This window comes from Corvus cornix, chromosome 6 (genome assembly GCF_000738735.6).
Source record: "Corvus cornix cornix isolate S_Up_H32 chromosome 6, ASM73873v5, whole genome shotgun sequence".
Lineage (NCBI taxonomy): Eukaryota > Metazoa > Chordata > Aves > Passeriformes > Corvidae > Corvus > Corvus cornix.
The window spans coordinates 29,304,276-29,321,494 of record NC_046336.1 but is presented as its reverse complement, the minus strand read 5'-3'; the positions used below and the strand labels follow the sequence as shown (position 1 = coordinate 29,321,494).

At 41.0% G+C, this 17,219-nt stretch overlaps 1 protein-coding gene across 29 annotated transcripts in view; it reads left to right on the top strand.

Moving 5' to 3' along the window:
- Positions 1–17,219, top strand: part of ANK3 (ankyrin 3) — a 345,732-nt gene that overhangs the window by 309,617 nt on the left and 18,896 nt on the right. For 14 of the 29 annotated variants that reach the window (XM_039554387.1, XM_039554386.1, XM_039554385.1 and 11 more), the window contains 5 exons: positions 1,391–3,967; positions 9,720–9,794; positions 10,661–10,792; positions 11,799–11,942; positions 14,803–15,472. In XM_039554387.1, coding sequence (XP_039410321.1) covers positions 1,391–3,967; positions 9,720–9,794; positions 10,661–10,792; positions 11,799–11,942; positions 14,803–15,472 — 3,598 coding nt within the window. Of the gene's footprint in view, positions 1–1,390; positions 9,083–9,719; positions 9,795–10,660; positions 10,793–11,798; positions 11,943–13,929; positions 15,473–17,219 lie in introns of those variants that run through there. The other 15 variants (XM_039554380.1, XM_039554383.1, XM_039554381.1 and 12 more) reach the window with 6 other exon arrangements.

Below are 17,219 nucleotides of genomic sequence, written 5' to 3'. Positions count from 1 at the left end.
AAAAGTCCTCAAAGTTGCTTTCAATGTCAACTCTCTGAATGTTATTGCTGTATCAGAGGATATGTTTGTGTAATGGGATTCCCAGAAATACTTTCTGACATCAATGCCTCCTGTGATGCAAAATGTGGTTGATGATGATTCTGTTCAAAATGCCTATGAATGAGCTGAGAGTTCTGGGGGATGATAACATTTAACAGGTTTGTCCTTGCCAGGAATTTATTTCATAATCTATTTTTCTTTGACTGCTTTTCTAATGTTACCTTTTGAGAACTGTAAAGTTGAACAGGTCTGTCTTTGAGCTGATACAAGAAATCTCCTCAAAAGGTACCAAGACACTACATCTTGTAGAAAAAGTGTACTCTTCTTTTAATGACCTCTTGTGAAATGATTTTGTAAGGTTTACGTATTTGTTCTTAATACACCCTACAAAATGTATTAATCTGTGTGCTCGTTCTGACATGACATTTGTGCATGAATAAAAACTGATTCAGTTGCTTTGCCTGCTCACGACTATCATACATCATACTTGCCGTATTTTGTTTATGACATATGCTTCTTAAAATCATTTCATGAAAAGTTTTACTTTAATTTTTACCAAACAAAAGGAATATTGCATGAGGAAAAAAAAATGCATATGTTCCTTTCTTTCTTTCTTCTTTTTCTTTTTCTTTTTTTTTTAAATATTGACTCAGAAAAGCTCTTGCTCTTATTGGCTTTGTGAGTGTGAAGCATATCCGAATTGTGCATGGAAGATATAGATTTGAATTTATTCCAGTTGCTTCACAGTTTGCACATCAATTGCCTGTCACTTAAAGGAATTTTGGGTTCTGCATGAAATAGTTCTGAAGTGGTTTAAAAAAAGATTTGAGCTACATAATGTCATTTTACGCAAGTTTATATTTTTGTATAGGTTCAAATCTGAACAGAACAACAATAGAAATTATTAAACGGATAATTCTAATAGTTGCACAAAGCAGAGACATACCTAAACAGGCAAAATAAAGCTGATATGAATATTTCAGAAGTAGCACATCAGAAAGTCAATAGGAAGTAAGAGAAGAAATTTTGATGTGGCTTTATTTTTACCTTATGGATTCCTTTTGTGTGTTTTCTGTTCCCCATTGTTTGCAGTTTTGGTTGCTATGTGCTTTCTGTCTTTCATTTCAAGTTGCTTTTTGGTTTGGACCAGTTACCAGTATATGGCTCGTTCCTAATTTTTTTCTTTCCTTTTTTAAATCTTCTTTTGCCTCCTTCATCCCAACTCATGCAAACAATTGTACTTGCTTTTTGTAATATTACAACGTTTACTGACCAATTTTCTTCTCTGGTCTCTCTGTTTTTCAACCATTTTTGTTGATTTTTATGTTTGATTTTAATTTAACAATTTAAGAAACAGTTGAACGGAGTGCAGGAGCAACAAGATCCCTACCTGCTACTTACTCATACAAGCCATTCTTTTCAACACGGCCATATCAGTCATGGACAACAGCTCCAATTACAGTGCCTGGGCAAACCAAATCAGGCTTCACTTCCCTATCAAGCTCTTCCTCTAACACTCCTACAGCTTCCCCATTAAAATCAATATGGTCTGTTTCTTCTACTTCTCCAATCAAATCCACGTTAGGAGCTTCTACCACATCTTCAGTTAAATCTGTTAGTGATGTAGCATCTCCAATTAGATCGTTTCGGACAATCTCTTCGCCAATAAAAACTGTGGTCTCGCAGCCTCCCTACAACATGCAGGTTACTTCAGGCGCTTTCGTCAGAGCTCCCGCAGTCACGGAAGCTGCCGGTCTCAAAGGGCTGGCCTCCACTACCACATTCCCCTCTCGGACATCTCCAGTGACGACAGCAGGATCTCTCTTGGAGAGATCGTCCATAACCATGACGCCTCCAGCATCCCCCAAATCCAACATTAACATGTACTCTTCGAGCTTGCCACTTAAATCGGTCATCACATCAGCATCTTCACTTTTATCGTCCCCTCTAAAGTCAGTGGTGTCACCTGCTAAGTCAGCAGTTGATGCTGTTTCATCCACTAAAGTCATGATGGCCTCGTCTCTCTCGTCACCAGCAAAACATGTAGCTGGGCACACAGATGTACCATTGCTTAATGGGTCTGTGTCACCTCTGAAATACCCATCTTCTGCCAACTTAATAAATGGATCCAAAGCTGCAGCTGTTTTTCAAGACAAGATCACTGCAGCTGCACATTCTGCAACTTGTGCTGCTAACGCAGTTGCTGACACGGCTGAGAGAGTGTTTTCAACAGCTACAACAATGTCATTTTCTCCACTCAGGTCATTTGTGTCTTCAGCACCATCAGCTTTCCAGTCAATGAGAACTCCTCCTGCAGGTGCTTTGTACACAGCCCTTGGGTCAATATCTGCAACTACCTCATCAGTAACTTCATCAACAATAACAGTGCCGGTATATTCTGTAGTCAATGTTTTGTCTGAACCAGCATTAAAGAAGCTTCCAGAGTCGTCTTCACTTACAAAATCAGCCGCTGCGTTACTGTCACCTATTAAAACATTGACTACAGAGGCACGCACACAGCCTACCTTTACTCGAACTTCATCTCCAATAAAATCATCCTTGTTTTTAACACCCTCTGCTCTCAAATTGTCCACACCATCTTCCTTATCCTCCAGTCAGGAGATACTGAAAGATGTTGCTGAAATGAAAGAGGATCTGATAAGAATGACTGCGATATTGCAGACAGATGTCGCAGAGGAAAAACCGTTCCAACCTGACATACCAAAAGAGGGTAGAATTGATGATGAAGAGCCCTTTAAAATTGTTGAGAAAGTAAAAGAGGACTTAGTAAAAGTTAGTGAGATTCTGAAAAAAGATGTGTGTTTAGAAAGTAAAGGGTCGGCTAAAGTATCCAAAAGTGATCAAGGACACCTGTCTGAGGATGACTGGGTAGAGTTCAGTACAGAGGAGATTGATGAAGCGAGACAGCAAGCTTTGACAAGCCCTCCTATATCTGTTCCAGAGAAGGTCCAGATTAAAACTAAAACCATGTCGGAAAAGGATTATAGCTTGTCAAAAGTTATTGATTACTTAGCAAATGATATCGGTAGCAGTTCATTAACAAACATAAAGTACAAGTTTGAAGAGGGGAAAAAAGAAGGTGAAGAGAGACAAAAGCGCATTTTAAAACCAGCCATCGCTTTGCAGGAACATAAACTTAAAATGCCTCCAGCCTCCATGAGGCCTTCAACATCGGAAAAGGAGTTATGTAAAATTGCAGACTCCTTTTTTGGAACAGACACTATTTTAGAGTCTCCAGATGACTTTTCTCAACATGATCAAGATAAAAGTCCCTTGTCTGACAGTGGCTTTGAAACGAGAAGTGAAAAGACACCTTCTGCCCCACAAAGTGCTGAAAGCACAGGGCCAAAACCGCTTTTCCATGATGTGCCCATCCCTCCCGTCATTACAGAAACTAGAACTGAAGTAGTTCATGTCATCCGCAGCTACGAACCATCTTCGGAAGATATTCCAGAGCAGAAGGCAGAGGAACTACCGGCCTCAAAACCTACCCCAACGTTTATGGAGCTGGAGCAAAAACCTTCTGGGTCTATTAAAGAGAAGGTTAAAGCTTTTCAAATGAAAGCCAGCAGCAGTGAAGAAGATGACCATAAGTGCATCCTTAGTAAAGGTGTCCGAGTAAAAGAAGAAACTCATATCACTACAACAACTAGGATGGTTTATCATAAACCTCCATGCACGGAAAGTACCTCTGAAAGAATCGAGGAAACAATGTCTGTTCATGACATAATGAAAGCCTTTCAGTCTGGACGTGACCCTTCCAAAGAACTGGCAGGTCTGTTTGAACATAAATCATCAGTAACGTCCGATGTTAGCAAGTCTGCTGAAACTTCACCACAACATGCAGAGAAGGACAGCAAAATGAAACCCAAACTGGAGCGAATAATAGAGGTCCATATTGAACAAGGTAATCAGGCTGAACCTACTGAAGTCATTATTAGAGAAACAAAAAAGCATCCAGAAAAAGAAATGTATGTGTATCAGAAAGACTTACCTCGGGGAGATATTAACTTAAAAGAGTTGGAAAAACATGATGCTTTTCCTTGTTCAGACGAACAAGGTCAGCAAGAAGAAGAGGAGCTCACGGCCGAAGAGTCACTTCCTTCTTATCTGGAATCCTCTAGAGTTAACACTCCTGTGTCCCAGGAAGAAGACAGTCGCCCTAGTTCTGCTCAACTCATGTCTGATGACTCTTACAAAACACTGAAGCTTTTGAGTCAGCACTCAGTAGAATACCATGATGATGAGTTGTCAGAACTAAGAGGGGAGTCTTACAGGTTTGCTGAGAAAATGCTTCTTTCAGAAAAGCTAGATGTGTCTCATTCTGATACTGAGGAGTCAGTTACTGACCATGCTCTACCCCTTAGTGCAGAGTTACAGGGGACTGATAAACGATGCAGAGAAAAAGTAGCTACTGCCCCCAAAAAAGAGATTCTCTCCAAAATCTATAAAGATGTATCTGAAAATGGTGTAGGTAAAATGTCTAAGGAGGATCATTATGATAAAGTGACAGTGTTACACTACACTGGAGATGTTAGTAGTCCCAAACATGCGATGTGGATGCGCTTTACTGAGGACAGATTAGACAGAGGTAGAGAAAAGTTGATATATGAAGACAGGGTGGACAGGACTGTTAAAGAGGCAGAAGAAAAACTGACTGAAGTATCCCAGTTTTTTCGGGATAAAACAGAGAAGTTGAATGATGAGCTACAGTCTCCAGAGAAAAAGCAGCATAAAAAAAATGGCAAGGAAATACATTCTAGCCAGAGCTCTGCCAGCAGCAGCCCTGAGAAAGTTCTGCTCTCTGAATTGCCTTCATCCGGGGATGAATGGAGTAAGGTGAAGCAGTATGCACATGATGGGAAGTGCTTTCCCAAGGTGGATGAAAGAAAAGCATCCAGTTTGCCCAGCAGTCCTGAAAAAAGGATATATGTGCAACCTGCAGAGGACTCTAAACGAACTATGGAACACAAAGGAAGTGCTCAGCAGACTGGAGTACCTGAAACTGGATTTCAGCTGAAGCAATCAAAGCTCAGTTCCATTAGGCTCAAATTCGAACAAGGTATAAGTCCCAGGAGTAAGGACGTAACTCAAGAAGAAAAAAAGCTGGATGGTCAGTCCAAAATTCCAGTAAAAAAATTGCAAGAAAGTAAGTTACCAGTGTATCAGTCCTATTCAAGAGAGAAACACGCAAAGCAAGTAGAGGTCATTGATGTGAGCACAGCTTTACAGGAAGAGGTGAAAATACAGGAAGACCTTGTTCCAGGTAAAGGGAAAGCTGTCGAAGACTTTCGTGATTCAGATGCACAAAAACAAAGAACTGAGATGAGGAAAGTCATGCCAGAATGCTTTTCAGAACCACGGGCAAAAGACCTGGCATATGGCTCAGATGCAACGACAAAGGGACACTGGGACAAAAAAATCTATAGGACGTGGGAAAGTCCTGGAACTTCTAACCATAAAACACAGAAGGAAAAGCTTTCACATGTGCTGGTTCCAGATACAGTAAAAGAAAACCACGTTGATCATGCTGAATCTAAAACTGACCAAAAAAGTGAATTTATCACTGTGACAGAGCACAAAGTGGCCTCAAATGGAATTCATTCAGAAGAAGTGAAGGAACTGACTGTAAAATCTCCCTCAAAAAGGGTTTTATACAGAGAATTTGTTGTCAGGGAGGGGGAACGTAATGGTGAAGTGGCGGATAAAATATCCAAAAGGAAAGAAGAAATTGCTGTGTCCCATATTCCAGTCAGAATTGTTGAGGAGAAGAGAACCATGCTTGATGGTGTCTATGAACTTTCAGCTAAAGTATCCCAATCAGCTGTGATTCAGGAGAAAGTTGAAAGACAGATTGATTATGTGGAAGATGAAAAAATAAAGCATTCAGAAATCAGAAAAGTTACCAAGCAGCAGAGCTCAGTAGGTCTAAGTCCTCCTGCTGAGGAAGCAGAGCTATCCCCTAGCAAATCACCAGATTCTTTAGAATGTAGCCCAGGAAAGGAATTTCCTTCAAGTGATGTAGTTGACCCCGGTGCCAGTGATTACTTGGATAAAGTTGCACCGCTAGTAAGCACTGAGGGAGTAAAAGAAATTAAGACCTTACCTGTTTATGTCAGTTTTGTTCAGGTAGGAAAGCAATATGAGAAAGAGGTGCAACAAGGAAGTATTAAAAAAATTGTCAGTCAGGAGAGTAAGACAGTACAAGAGACGAGGGGGACATTTTACACAGCTAGACAGCAAAAACAACCTCCTTCTCCACAAGGTAGTCCAGAAGATGACACGCTAGAACAAGTGTCCTTTATAGACAGCTCTGGTAAAAGCCCTTTAACACCAGAAACACCGAGTTCAGAGGAAGTGAGTTACGAGTTTACATCTAAAACACCTGACTCACTAATAGCTTACATCCCAGGCAAGCCCAGCCCTATACCCGAGGTATCTGAGGAGTCAGAGGAGGAAGCAGAGGCTAAGTCAACATCTGTGAAACAGGCAGAGGTTGAGGAACCACAGATTGACAAAGTGGTACCCAATCTTATAAATAAGGACTCTAACAAAAGACCCAAAGGTAACAGAGTTGCCTATATTGAATTCCCTCCTCCTCCACCACTGGATGCAGATCAAGGCGAGTCAGAAAAGAAGCCTCATTATTCCACTGAGAGTGAAATGGAGATGACTGAAGTGAACTTGCAAGATGAACATGACAAATGCCAACTGGCTGAGCCTGTCATCAGAGTACAGCCACCATCTCCTGTGCCACCGGGAGCAGATGTCAGTGACTCCAGTGATGATGAATCCCTCTATCAACCTGTTCCACTTAAAAAGTACACGTTCAAACTGAAGGAGCTGGAAGATGACCAGAAGGAAACCTCAAAACCCAAAGCCCCTGAAAAGATTGAGAAACAGAAAGAGTTAGGACATCCCACTTCTGGGAAACCCAATGAGTTTGACGCTGGGCTTGATTCACCCCAGAATGATGTAGTGCAAAATGGGAGTAACAATGACCAGTCTGTCACAGAGTGTTCCATAGCAACCACTGCAGAATTCTCCCATGATACTGATGCGACAGAGATTGACTCTCTTGACGGTTATGATTTGCAAGATGAAGATGATGGTTTAACTGAGAGTGATTCTAAACTTGCAGGTCCGGCAGTTGAAACCAAAAAGGACGTATGGACTACAGAAGGCATTCTAAAGCAGACTGATCGCTGCTTTAGCCAGAGTAAGCTTGAAGTCATTGAGGAGGAAGGCAAGGTAGGCCCTGAAGAAGACAAGACACCTTCAAAAGGTCCATCTTCTGACAAAGCTGGAGATAAGAGCGATAAGAAGTCAGGGGCACAGTTTTTCTCTTTGGAAGGCAGACACCCTGACAGGACTGTATTTCCTGACTCATATTTCAGTTACAAAGTAGACGAAGAATTTGCAACACCTTTCAAAACTGTGGCCACCAAGAGTCTAGATTTTGACCCGTGGTCCAATAACCGAGGTGACGATGAAGTGTTTGAGACTAAATCAAGGGATGATGAGGCTAAGGCATTTGGTCTGGCAGTGGAAGACAGATCTCAAGCAACAACACCTGACACAACTCCAGCCAGAACTCCAACAGATGAGAGTACGCCAACTAGCGAGCCCAACCCCTTCCCATTTCATGAGGGGAAGATGTTTGAGATGACTCGCAGTGGTGCAATTGACATGAGCAAGAGGGATTTTGTTGAAGAAAGACTCCAATTTTTTCAGATTGGTGAGCATACTTCTGAAGGGAAGTCAGGGGACAAGGGGGAAGGGGATAAAAGTACAGTCACTGCCATCACACAGCCACAGGCAGGGGACAGCACTGTAGAAACAAACCTAGAGAGACCAGTAGAAACAACAGCAGTTGAAAATAAGCCCGGCAACCAGGCCAGTGGAGATTGCATGGAGCAAACACTTGGTAGTAACTCACTGGAGAAATCATCGGCAGCAGTAAACGCTTCCAAAGTTGATCCCAAATTGCGCACACCAATTAAAATGGGAATTTCTGCTTCCACCATGACTCTGAAGAAAGATGGCCCTGGCGAAGTGACAGATAAGATAGAAGCTGTGATGCCAAGTGGTCAGGGATTAGAAAATGAAACTGTAGCAGTGATTGCGAGTTCAGCTTCTAGCCAGACGAGCTGTAGGCAAACAGAAAACACAGATTTTCCAAAAGATAATTTTAATAACAACAACAATTTGGATTCATCTGCAGTCCCTACAGATGATATTACCTGTAATGTAGTGCTAAAAGAACATTTGGAACCGAAATGTTCCCTCCAGAAAGCTAATCAAGCGAAAAGCACTTCAGGAAAAGGTACAGGGACAACACAAGGACAAAGAGTAAGAGATAAGCAAAAACCACATGGAGAGCAGCAAAAGTCAACAGAGTTGGTAGGGGCTAGAGGAAAATCAAAGCTTCCTGTAAAGGCCAGCTCAGTAAAACAAGTCTTTTCACAAAATAATCTCCAAAGCAATACAGGGAGTAAAGTGAGAGAGGCTAGTAAGCCTGACAAAGCAAAACAAAATAATTCTTCTCCCTGTCTAGAAGCAAGGTCTAGGATTCCTGTAAAAAATACACATAGGAGTAATCTAGCTAGAAGAACTCCAGCCCTGCCAAAACAAGAGCAGGTAGAGAAAGAAAAACCAAAACAACTTCCTTCTAAATTACCGGTAAAGGTAAGATCTACCTCCGTCACCATGACAACAGTTAAAGTAAAGAAAAATCAGCTTAGGGAGGTATGTAAACATTCTATTGAATATTTTAAGGGAATTAGTGGTGAGACATTAAAGCTTGTGGATCGTCTTTCTGATGAAGAGAAAAAGATGCAGTCAGAGGTCTCTGATGATGAAGAAGACAGTACATCAAGGAACACGTCCTTATCAGAAGCTACTCAAGTTTACCAGCCTTCCATTACACCGAAGTCTGCTAGAGACATGAGAACAGAGGCAGCATCTATAAAATCAAAGATTGAAAAGGCCGACAGTGAGAGGAGGAGGAGTAAGAGGACTGGTGAGAATGAAGGCAGTCAGGTTTCTGGAGCTCTCATGGCTCACCTCGTGGAGATCAAGCCTAGTTTGTAAAACTTTCAACTTGTTGATCCTAGTGCATGAACTGTTGTGATTGCCTGTGGAGTGACTTAACTGTAGTTTTCATTCTGTCATTGTCATCTGTATGTGCCGTCTTATTCTCTTTTTTCTTCCTTCAAACAAATTCTGTACTGTAGAAAGCTAGTGAAGCATGCCAAAGACATTCATGTAACTCAGAAATTGATGTAACTCAGAAATTGAAAGATGTCTTTTGTGACAGCAAATTTGTTCTGTCGAAGTAGAGAAAATAGGCAATATCTGGCCTTGGTGGTTTTCACCAGTAATTGAACAACTTGTCTACAGTCTAACAGCTAAATTGTCAGCATGTTTGGTTTCATTACACGACATCATGTAGTTTTACATTTTGGCTTTACACAGGTGAAAATCTAAAAGCTGTGAAAAAATTTTGTTTTGTAGGTTATTAGGTCACACAACCATTCTAGTAAACAATATAAGCACTGTCAACTTAGTCAATTAAAGCTATTATTTATAACAAACTATTATCCGGTATTGTGGTTTTCTGTGCAAAACCTTTTTAATTGAGAAATTGTAAATCACAGGTCCACAGAGTCCATGTGAACGGACAGATATAAGGATGGCAATTGTAGCTGATCACCTAGGACTTAGCTGGACAGGTAAGCTTTTCTGCTTTAATATTGAAATCACTCCCTGCTATTGTGTTTTTAGGTATTCTTTTACCAAAAGATGCAGCAAGACTGCATCAGGCTCTCCCAAATTCACAGCCAGGCCAGCTTCCCAAAACATGCAATGTATTGCTGGGCAAAGATGCCTAATGGGAAATTATTCCTTGATCTTGCAAGAAATCAAAGAGAAACTCACAGGGAAAATAGCTAAATGGCTCTCCTCTCAACATGTTCCCCCAAGGAGCTGAGAGGCTCTACCTGCTCGGGCTCAGGGCTGCGTCTGGAGTATCTGCAGATCCTGGACAGCAGTTTCCCCCAAGCCCTGGCTGCAGGGGGCCCAGCAGTGCCCCAGCAAGTCAGAGTTGGAGGTGTTCTCTAACTGTGTACCCATCCATAGCCCCATATGTTGGTGGGCAGAGCTGCCCTTCCTGGGCTCACAGCTGCAGCAGCCAGCTCTGCCCAGGCTCAGGTGATGACAGCACCAGTGCTGAGCTGCACAGGGTGCTCCCAGGGGAATAACAATCAGGGGAAATAAACAGAGTTTATAAATTAGCATTGATGAGGCAGTCTCCAGGGAGGGCTTTTTCATCATGCTTAAGTGGCTTACTGAGCGTAAGTGTGATAATCGCTCCCAGGGAGGATGGAAATTCAAAATGATGCCTTAGGAAATTAAAGCATGGGGATTTAATGCCATGTTCATTGTTATCTGTAAAGTTTGTGTCAGGCAGTTTGGTTGGCGTCTCTGTGACCTATGAAAGGTAGTATTTTTAAGCTTGACAAGACGACTGAGAGTTTGTGCTTTCTTTGGTGTTTTGGAGTTTCTTTTCTTTTCTCGTTTGCTTTTTTTGTCTTTGTAGAACTGGCAAGAGAACTGAATTTTTCTGTGGATGAAATAAATCAAATCCGAGTAGAAAACCCAAATTCTCTTATTGCTCAAAGCTTCATGTTATTAAAAAAATGGGTTACCAGAGATGGGAAAAATGCTACAAGTAAGTTCAAGTAGTTACTTTTGTTGTTTATGAGTTTTAGCTCATTGCATCTGTTGCCAAGTTGAAGAAAACATTGTAAGTGTCCTTCACAAACCATCAATGAAAAAAGAAGTTTCAGTTATATTTTTACCAGGTGTTGGAAATATGTCATATTTATTTGCTCTGTATGCAGAAGGAAATGATCCATTCTCCAAATCCATAATTGATGGGACGAGTAGTGAACTTAAACTCTAGTAAAGAAAATAAAAGGGAAAATTTCCAATAGCAAGGAATGTGAAACATGGAAAATGACTGCCTGGAAAATTTAGGTAGTCTCACAGTATTGCAGGCCATAGGAAAAGACTAAACTTCTTCCTGTAAGGAGTGATGATTCTGGGCTGATACTTCTGGGTTTATCTGTGGATTTCACTTGAATTGCTCAGACTGAAGGAGAGGGGTTGATTTTTGTGTGGGGTCACTGGTGTTGCTACCCTTTTCTAATCCACAAACTCCTACACACCATTTGAGTCTCCTTTGATCTTTTTCACTGTAAAAGTAATTTCCAGTATTACTGTGTTCTCACAACAGGATTATTGTAAATGAGATTTCACGATGTACTGCCTGAATAGCCTTATATGCATTATTACCTACATGACTGCCTATTCTGTTGTTCCTCAAAACAGAATGGTAGAAGGATTTTTACACTCCCTTTACGCTCCAGTAAAAGAATATTTTGTATCAGTAGTAAGTAAATACGTTCTTCAAGAACTATCTGACCTTGTTCTTTGTGCCTTTTGTGTTGTAATACAATTATACTTGGAGAGTGTGTAGACTCTTAATAGATATATATCTTGAATAAGTAGGCAGCTGAATGACTGCTCAGACAGGTGCTGGGGTTTGCTGGAACCAAAGGCATTGGGACATGCCCGCAGTTTGTAAGTAATGCGATGTGAATGTAACTGAGAAAAACAATCACACAGTTCTGCAATGCTGAACCTTTTTCTGATGTGTTCTATTTTTTTTTCAGCTGATGCCTTAACTTCTGTATTGACAAAAATTAATCGAATAGATATCGTCACCCTGTTGGAAGGACCAATATTTGATTATGGAAATATTTCAGGCACCAGAAGTTTTGCAGATGAAAATAACGTATTTCATGATCCCATTGATGGTAATTGAATTCCGTAGTCATATTTAATTCAATGACATGTCCAATAATACAATAATGTTGTATAAACTAGACTTTAAAGAAAGATTGTAAGTTCTACAGAAACAGTAATTTTAAATGTGTGAAGGGGTTTTCCTCTCCTAAAGCATGATACAATAGAATCATAGAATATCCTCAGCTGGAGGGGACCCGCGAAGATCATCAAGTCCGACTCCTGGCCCTGCACAGGACACCCCAGGAATCACACCATGTGCCTGAGAGCATTGTCCAAACACTTCTTGAACTCTCTGTCAGGCTTGGGGCTGTGCCCGCTTCTCTGTTCCAGTGCCTGACCACCCTCTGGGTGAAAAACTTCTTCCTAATATCCAGCCTAAACCTTCCCTGACGTAGCTTCCTGCTGACTCACATTCAACTTCCCACTGGCCAGGACCCCCAGGTCCCTTTCCACAGGGCTGCTCTCCAGCCTCTCATTCCCCAGACTCTACACACAGCCAGGGTTGCCCCATCCCAGCTGCAGAGCCCAGGACTTGTCTTTGTTAAACTTCATGTGGTTGGTGATTGCCCAGCCCTCCCTGCCTTGGAGGGTGTCCACAGCTGCTCGCAATTCCGTATCATCAGCAAACTTCCTTAGTACACCTTCAAGTGCTGCATCCAAGTCATTTATGGGGATATGTAGGTTGCACATTAATATCTCAGACAGTAAGCCCAGAGTCCCACAAATGTGTGCCTGAGTAAACTTGTTCCCACCAGCCTTGGTGTCAGTTGACAAGACCAGGCTTTTCTCCTGCAGCAGTTGTCCTTTGAGGCTTGCCCATGTCTATTTTTTATGTACTTGGTATTGCATGCTTGACGATTTACCTGGAAATGTGTGTATTCTTTGGCTTCCTGTCTAGATATGTAGTAGTAAAAATTCTTCCAGGAGAAAAAGAAGGAAGAAGAAGGGGGAAAAAGTGCATAGTATTTGCATGGAATAAATTAATGTGCAATTCACTGCCAAGCCTCTTTGAGACCCGTGAACATCGACTGCTTTATGATTTTCACTTGGACCATTTCTACAATGGCAGTAGAAAAATAAGAAAATGTTTTATTAGTGTATGAGTGAATGTCTTTTTCAGTCTGCTAATGGGTAAAAATTGTGTAATAATTTTCACATGGAAGCTGTGTCAACTGAAAACAGAATTGTGAAGGTTAAATTTGAGTCAGATTTAAAGGATAAATGAAATTCTTCTTGTAAAACAAAATTTCCATAGGGATGCTTATTACTTATCAGTATATTGAAGATGCTAAATGTTGGGTTTTTCTTGTTTTAAATGTTAGATAACAGGCACTGGATTATTACTTTGATTTTACTCACTTGTATTATAAATAACTTCTTAAATAAGGTTTGTTTTTTTTTTTGTAAGTAACATTTCCTTTGGTTTTTGTAATTTGTTCAATTATGTTTTGGCTTTCTCTGTATTTTAGTATGGTTTTTTTTTTTTTTTTCTTCAGAGCATATGAGCTCAGTGTACCTCCATTATTGAGCAGCATTGCTGGTCATTGAATCATTGCACTACAGAAATAGTTTTCTGTTGACATTTTAAGAAAGTTGCTCTTGAAATGTTGCTTGCGCCTTTTAATAGTAGCATCAATGTTTTATGAAAAAAGCGCTTCTCTGCAGTTGCTTTGTGTCTCTCCTCTTCTCTGAACCTTCCTCAAGCTTCCTTTCCTCACCAAGACCAGACCACCTTTGCCTTTCTCTCGGCTGGTTCAGGAAACAACCCCCCTGCCAAGCCCTGTTGATGCACCCCCCTGCAGGCAGCACAATGTCCAGTGTACCCCACAGCATGTGTTTTGGCCTTTCCTAGGCTGCCCAACCTCATTTGCCAGAATGCGAACTTAAGGTTTCGTTGCCATTTTTTAATGTGTGTTTTCAGTTTAATCCTTTTGTATGGGTTGGGGGTTTTTTTTCATGTTTTCATCAATTTTTCTTTTCTCTTTATTTGGTCAGTGTATCTGATTGTACCAATGTCACCAAGATCACCTCAATCTTCAAGATCACCAAGATCTCCTTACTCACCACAGTCCTCTCACCCGTATAACTTCACTGTACCTGAAATATTCATATAGCTCTCCCTTGTGTTTCTGTTCTCTTATCCCTTCGTTAACTTCCTTACTTTAGTTTTGTATCCTGCTGTGTATTTAGATCTACTATCTTTTAGTATCCTCTTTAGGATCCATTTCTGTTCTTCATTCTTCAACTAGTCCATTATTGTTCTCTGTGGTTAAATTGGAGGTACATATTAGTAACAATGTATTTCTGGTATTGTGTATTTTTATATAAAAGCATATTAAACATGTGGACCTGTTTTAGAAATAATATCTACTGACAAAAAAAAGTGGCTGTCCTATGTTATGATCTACTGCTGTCCTTAAAATCTGTTAATTAAACATCCAAATCTAAAAAAAAAAAAAAAACAAACCCTTGGAAATAAAGACTTACACAATATGGCTGCAAGAGATTGTCTTGTATGTAAAGGGACAACCACCCTTGTCCACATTTGATTTATTGCATGCTCATAAGACAATCTGCTATAGCTTGAAAATGTTTAAAGTGGCTGCAAAAGCAATTGCTGAAAACGTTACAGACTATTAAAAAATAGTCAGAAGTACTGGCTTCACTGTACTATTCATGGGCAGTACTCATTCTTTGTTCCATCTCTGTAGGACCAAGTAACAAAATCTCTCAGAACTGCATTGGTTCTTATACACCTGCACCTCCTCATATGTTTCATACTGTATGTAACCCATGAATCATTTGGCATTTGCTTATTTGTTGCTCCATGCTTCATCCCAGTCAGTCCAAATGTGCTGTCTTCCTTAGGTTATCCCTCCATTCAAGTGGAACTGGAAACTCCCACTGGGTTGCGCTTCGTGCCGCCCACCCCTTTCCACCAGGACGATTTCCTTAGCGACACCTCTAGCCTAGAGTCGCCCCTTAGAACTCCCAGTAGACTGAGTGACGTGTTAGTGACCTCCCAGGGACACGTAGATGGTACAGCAGCACCGCCAGTGGTGACTGAAGAAGACACTTCACTGGATGACAGCAAAGTTGATTTCTCAGTGCCTAGAGAAGGAACACCTAAAGATATTTCCGTAGGCGAGAGCCAGTTGGAGGAAGTGGACCTTAAGGATTTTCCGCGGTATCTTGGTAGTTATGGTGGGATATCCAAAGATGCTAAACAAAGGCAGAGTGAAGAGACTAGTAAAAGAGGAGTGAGGACTGAACAGCCTGAGAGAGAGAAGTCTGGTACTGATGAGGAGATGACGGCAGAAAAGTTTAAGTCTCTGTTTGAGGACATCCATCTGGAAGAAGGAGCTGAGTCTGAGGAGATGACGGAAGAAAGAGTATGGTCAATTCTTAAAGGTGTTCAACAAGCAGAACACGAAATGTCTTCAATTACAGGTTGGCAGCCTGACTCCTCCAGCGTCTCCGAGGCACCGACGTCGGGGCGCAGGATAGGCAGCAGCCTGCTGGATCGCTTGGACGAGAGGTGAGCACCTCTGTGTTGCAGTGTGCATGTCAGCAGGCTTCCCACGCTGCCTCGGCCACCAGCAGCAGGGCAGAGGCTGTTCTCTGCTCTGTGAGAACAAATGTGTGCACTTATATATACATTTGAAAGAGAAACTTCATTTGGCCTCAGATATATTTGTCTTTAAAAATGTGTATTTATCAGGTTTCATTCTCGATCTAGGCATTTGAGAAATATTTTGTATTATCTTCAGCAGGTAATACTGCTTTTCATGGTCTTTATCTTGTGTATTTCTATTTCATTTAAGTGGTGTGTAGATGTAGCTGGAATCAAGAACATTATCTGAAACTGGGATACTACATTACTCTTATTTTTTGAACACCTTTGTAGCAGTCATCCTTTCCATTTGCATCTCTTTGCCTTCCCTCAGATAGTTGTTACTTTCCCCATAAGCCAGTTTTTGAATTGTCACTTTTTATAACGCTTGCTTCAAGCGTATTATATCATGCTAATTTACTAGACTTTTAAAAAGCTAAGGTACGAGGCAGAAGAAGGTAAGAATGGCGATACCAAACCCACCTAGTCCTGGATGTTGGCTCCCAGCAGTGACTGCAGAGGATGCTCAGGGAAGGAGAGTGGATGTATGTGCTGTTTTCCCCCTGCAGTCCCCCAAGCTTCCCTTGTCTTTGACATAATGACCTGCTGAGAGGGATGCTTTCTATATATTTATCCTCAGTGCATTTCTCTTGCATGAGCTTTTCCAGCCTGCCCTTGGACCTCCTTAAGCCTTCAACATTCACAGTATGTGTTGTCCTGTTCAGCCCTACCAGTGCCCACTGAGGGGCTCCTGTGATCACTAATTGAAGGAGCCAGGTCTGCAGGAGCTTTAAATCAGCACAGAGTGATTATCTGCACAGTGATCATTTGTCTGTCAGCAGTTTACATCCTTTTGCATCTTTGACTCAGGATGTTTTAAGGTTCAAGGTAGCATTAGATACTCTCTTATTGAATCCAGTGGGAATTTGGTCATTGCTTTCAGCAAATTCATTATCTTTCAATAGTGTAAAGCACTTGAACTACTACTGATGTGATTCCTGTTGTTAAGCAAGTGTCATTATTCTGCATTTTATATTGTGTTAAATTAGTAAAATAGATCACTTTTGGAAGTAAAAAGGCTTCCTTAAGAAGATACCAGTTTCTAGCTGGATGCGTTTTCTTTGCTGTCTTTCATAAGATTTTTGCCAGCAAACAGCTGGCATATTTTCATATGTCAGCACTACACAGTCATAGTGTTTATCAGAAAGTGAGCAAGAATACAAAGGAAGACTGTTTATCAGAAGTGCAGGTTAAACCTGTCCATAGGTAATCTGAGGCAAAATTCTGGTCAGCTTTCTATCTTTTTGTAACCTTCATTGCCTTTGGCCCTGCATAGTATTGAGACTCTGAAGTGTCTAAGGACTTACTTGCAGATAACAATATTTTTTAGAAGGCACGACCTATCTGGAGTACAGATACTGTACTTTGGGGGAAAAGTAACTGGTAATTGCATGGTAACAGATACTTTCATCACTTCCTTGGTTAGAGAGCGGTTTAAAAATTAGTGCCTTGGGGCTTTAGCTCGTGATTATACAAGAGAACTGGTAGGTTTTGTGTATTGTTTTTTGTCTTTTTCCTCCCCTTCTCCAAGTGGAAGTAGATTACCATAAAACATGTGGCCTTGTTTCCAGTGCCCACCATATTTTCATTGCTTCTGAAATGATGCCATGAT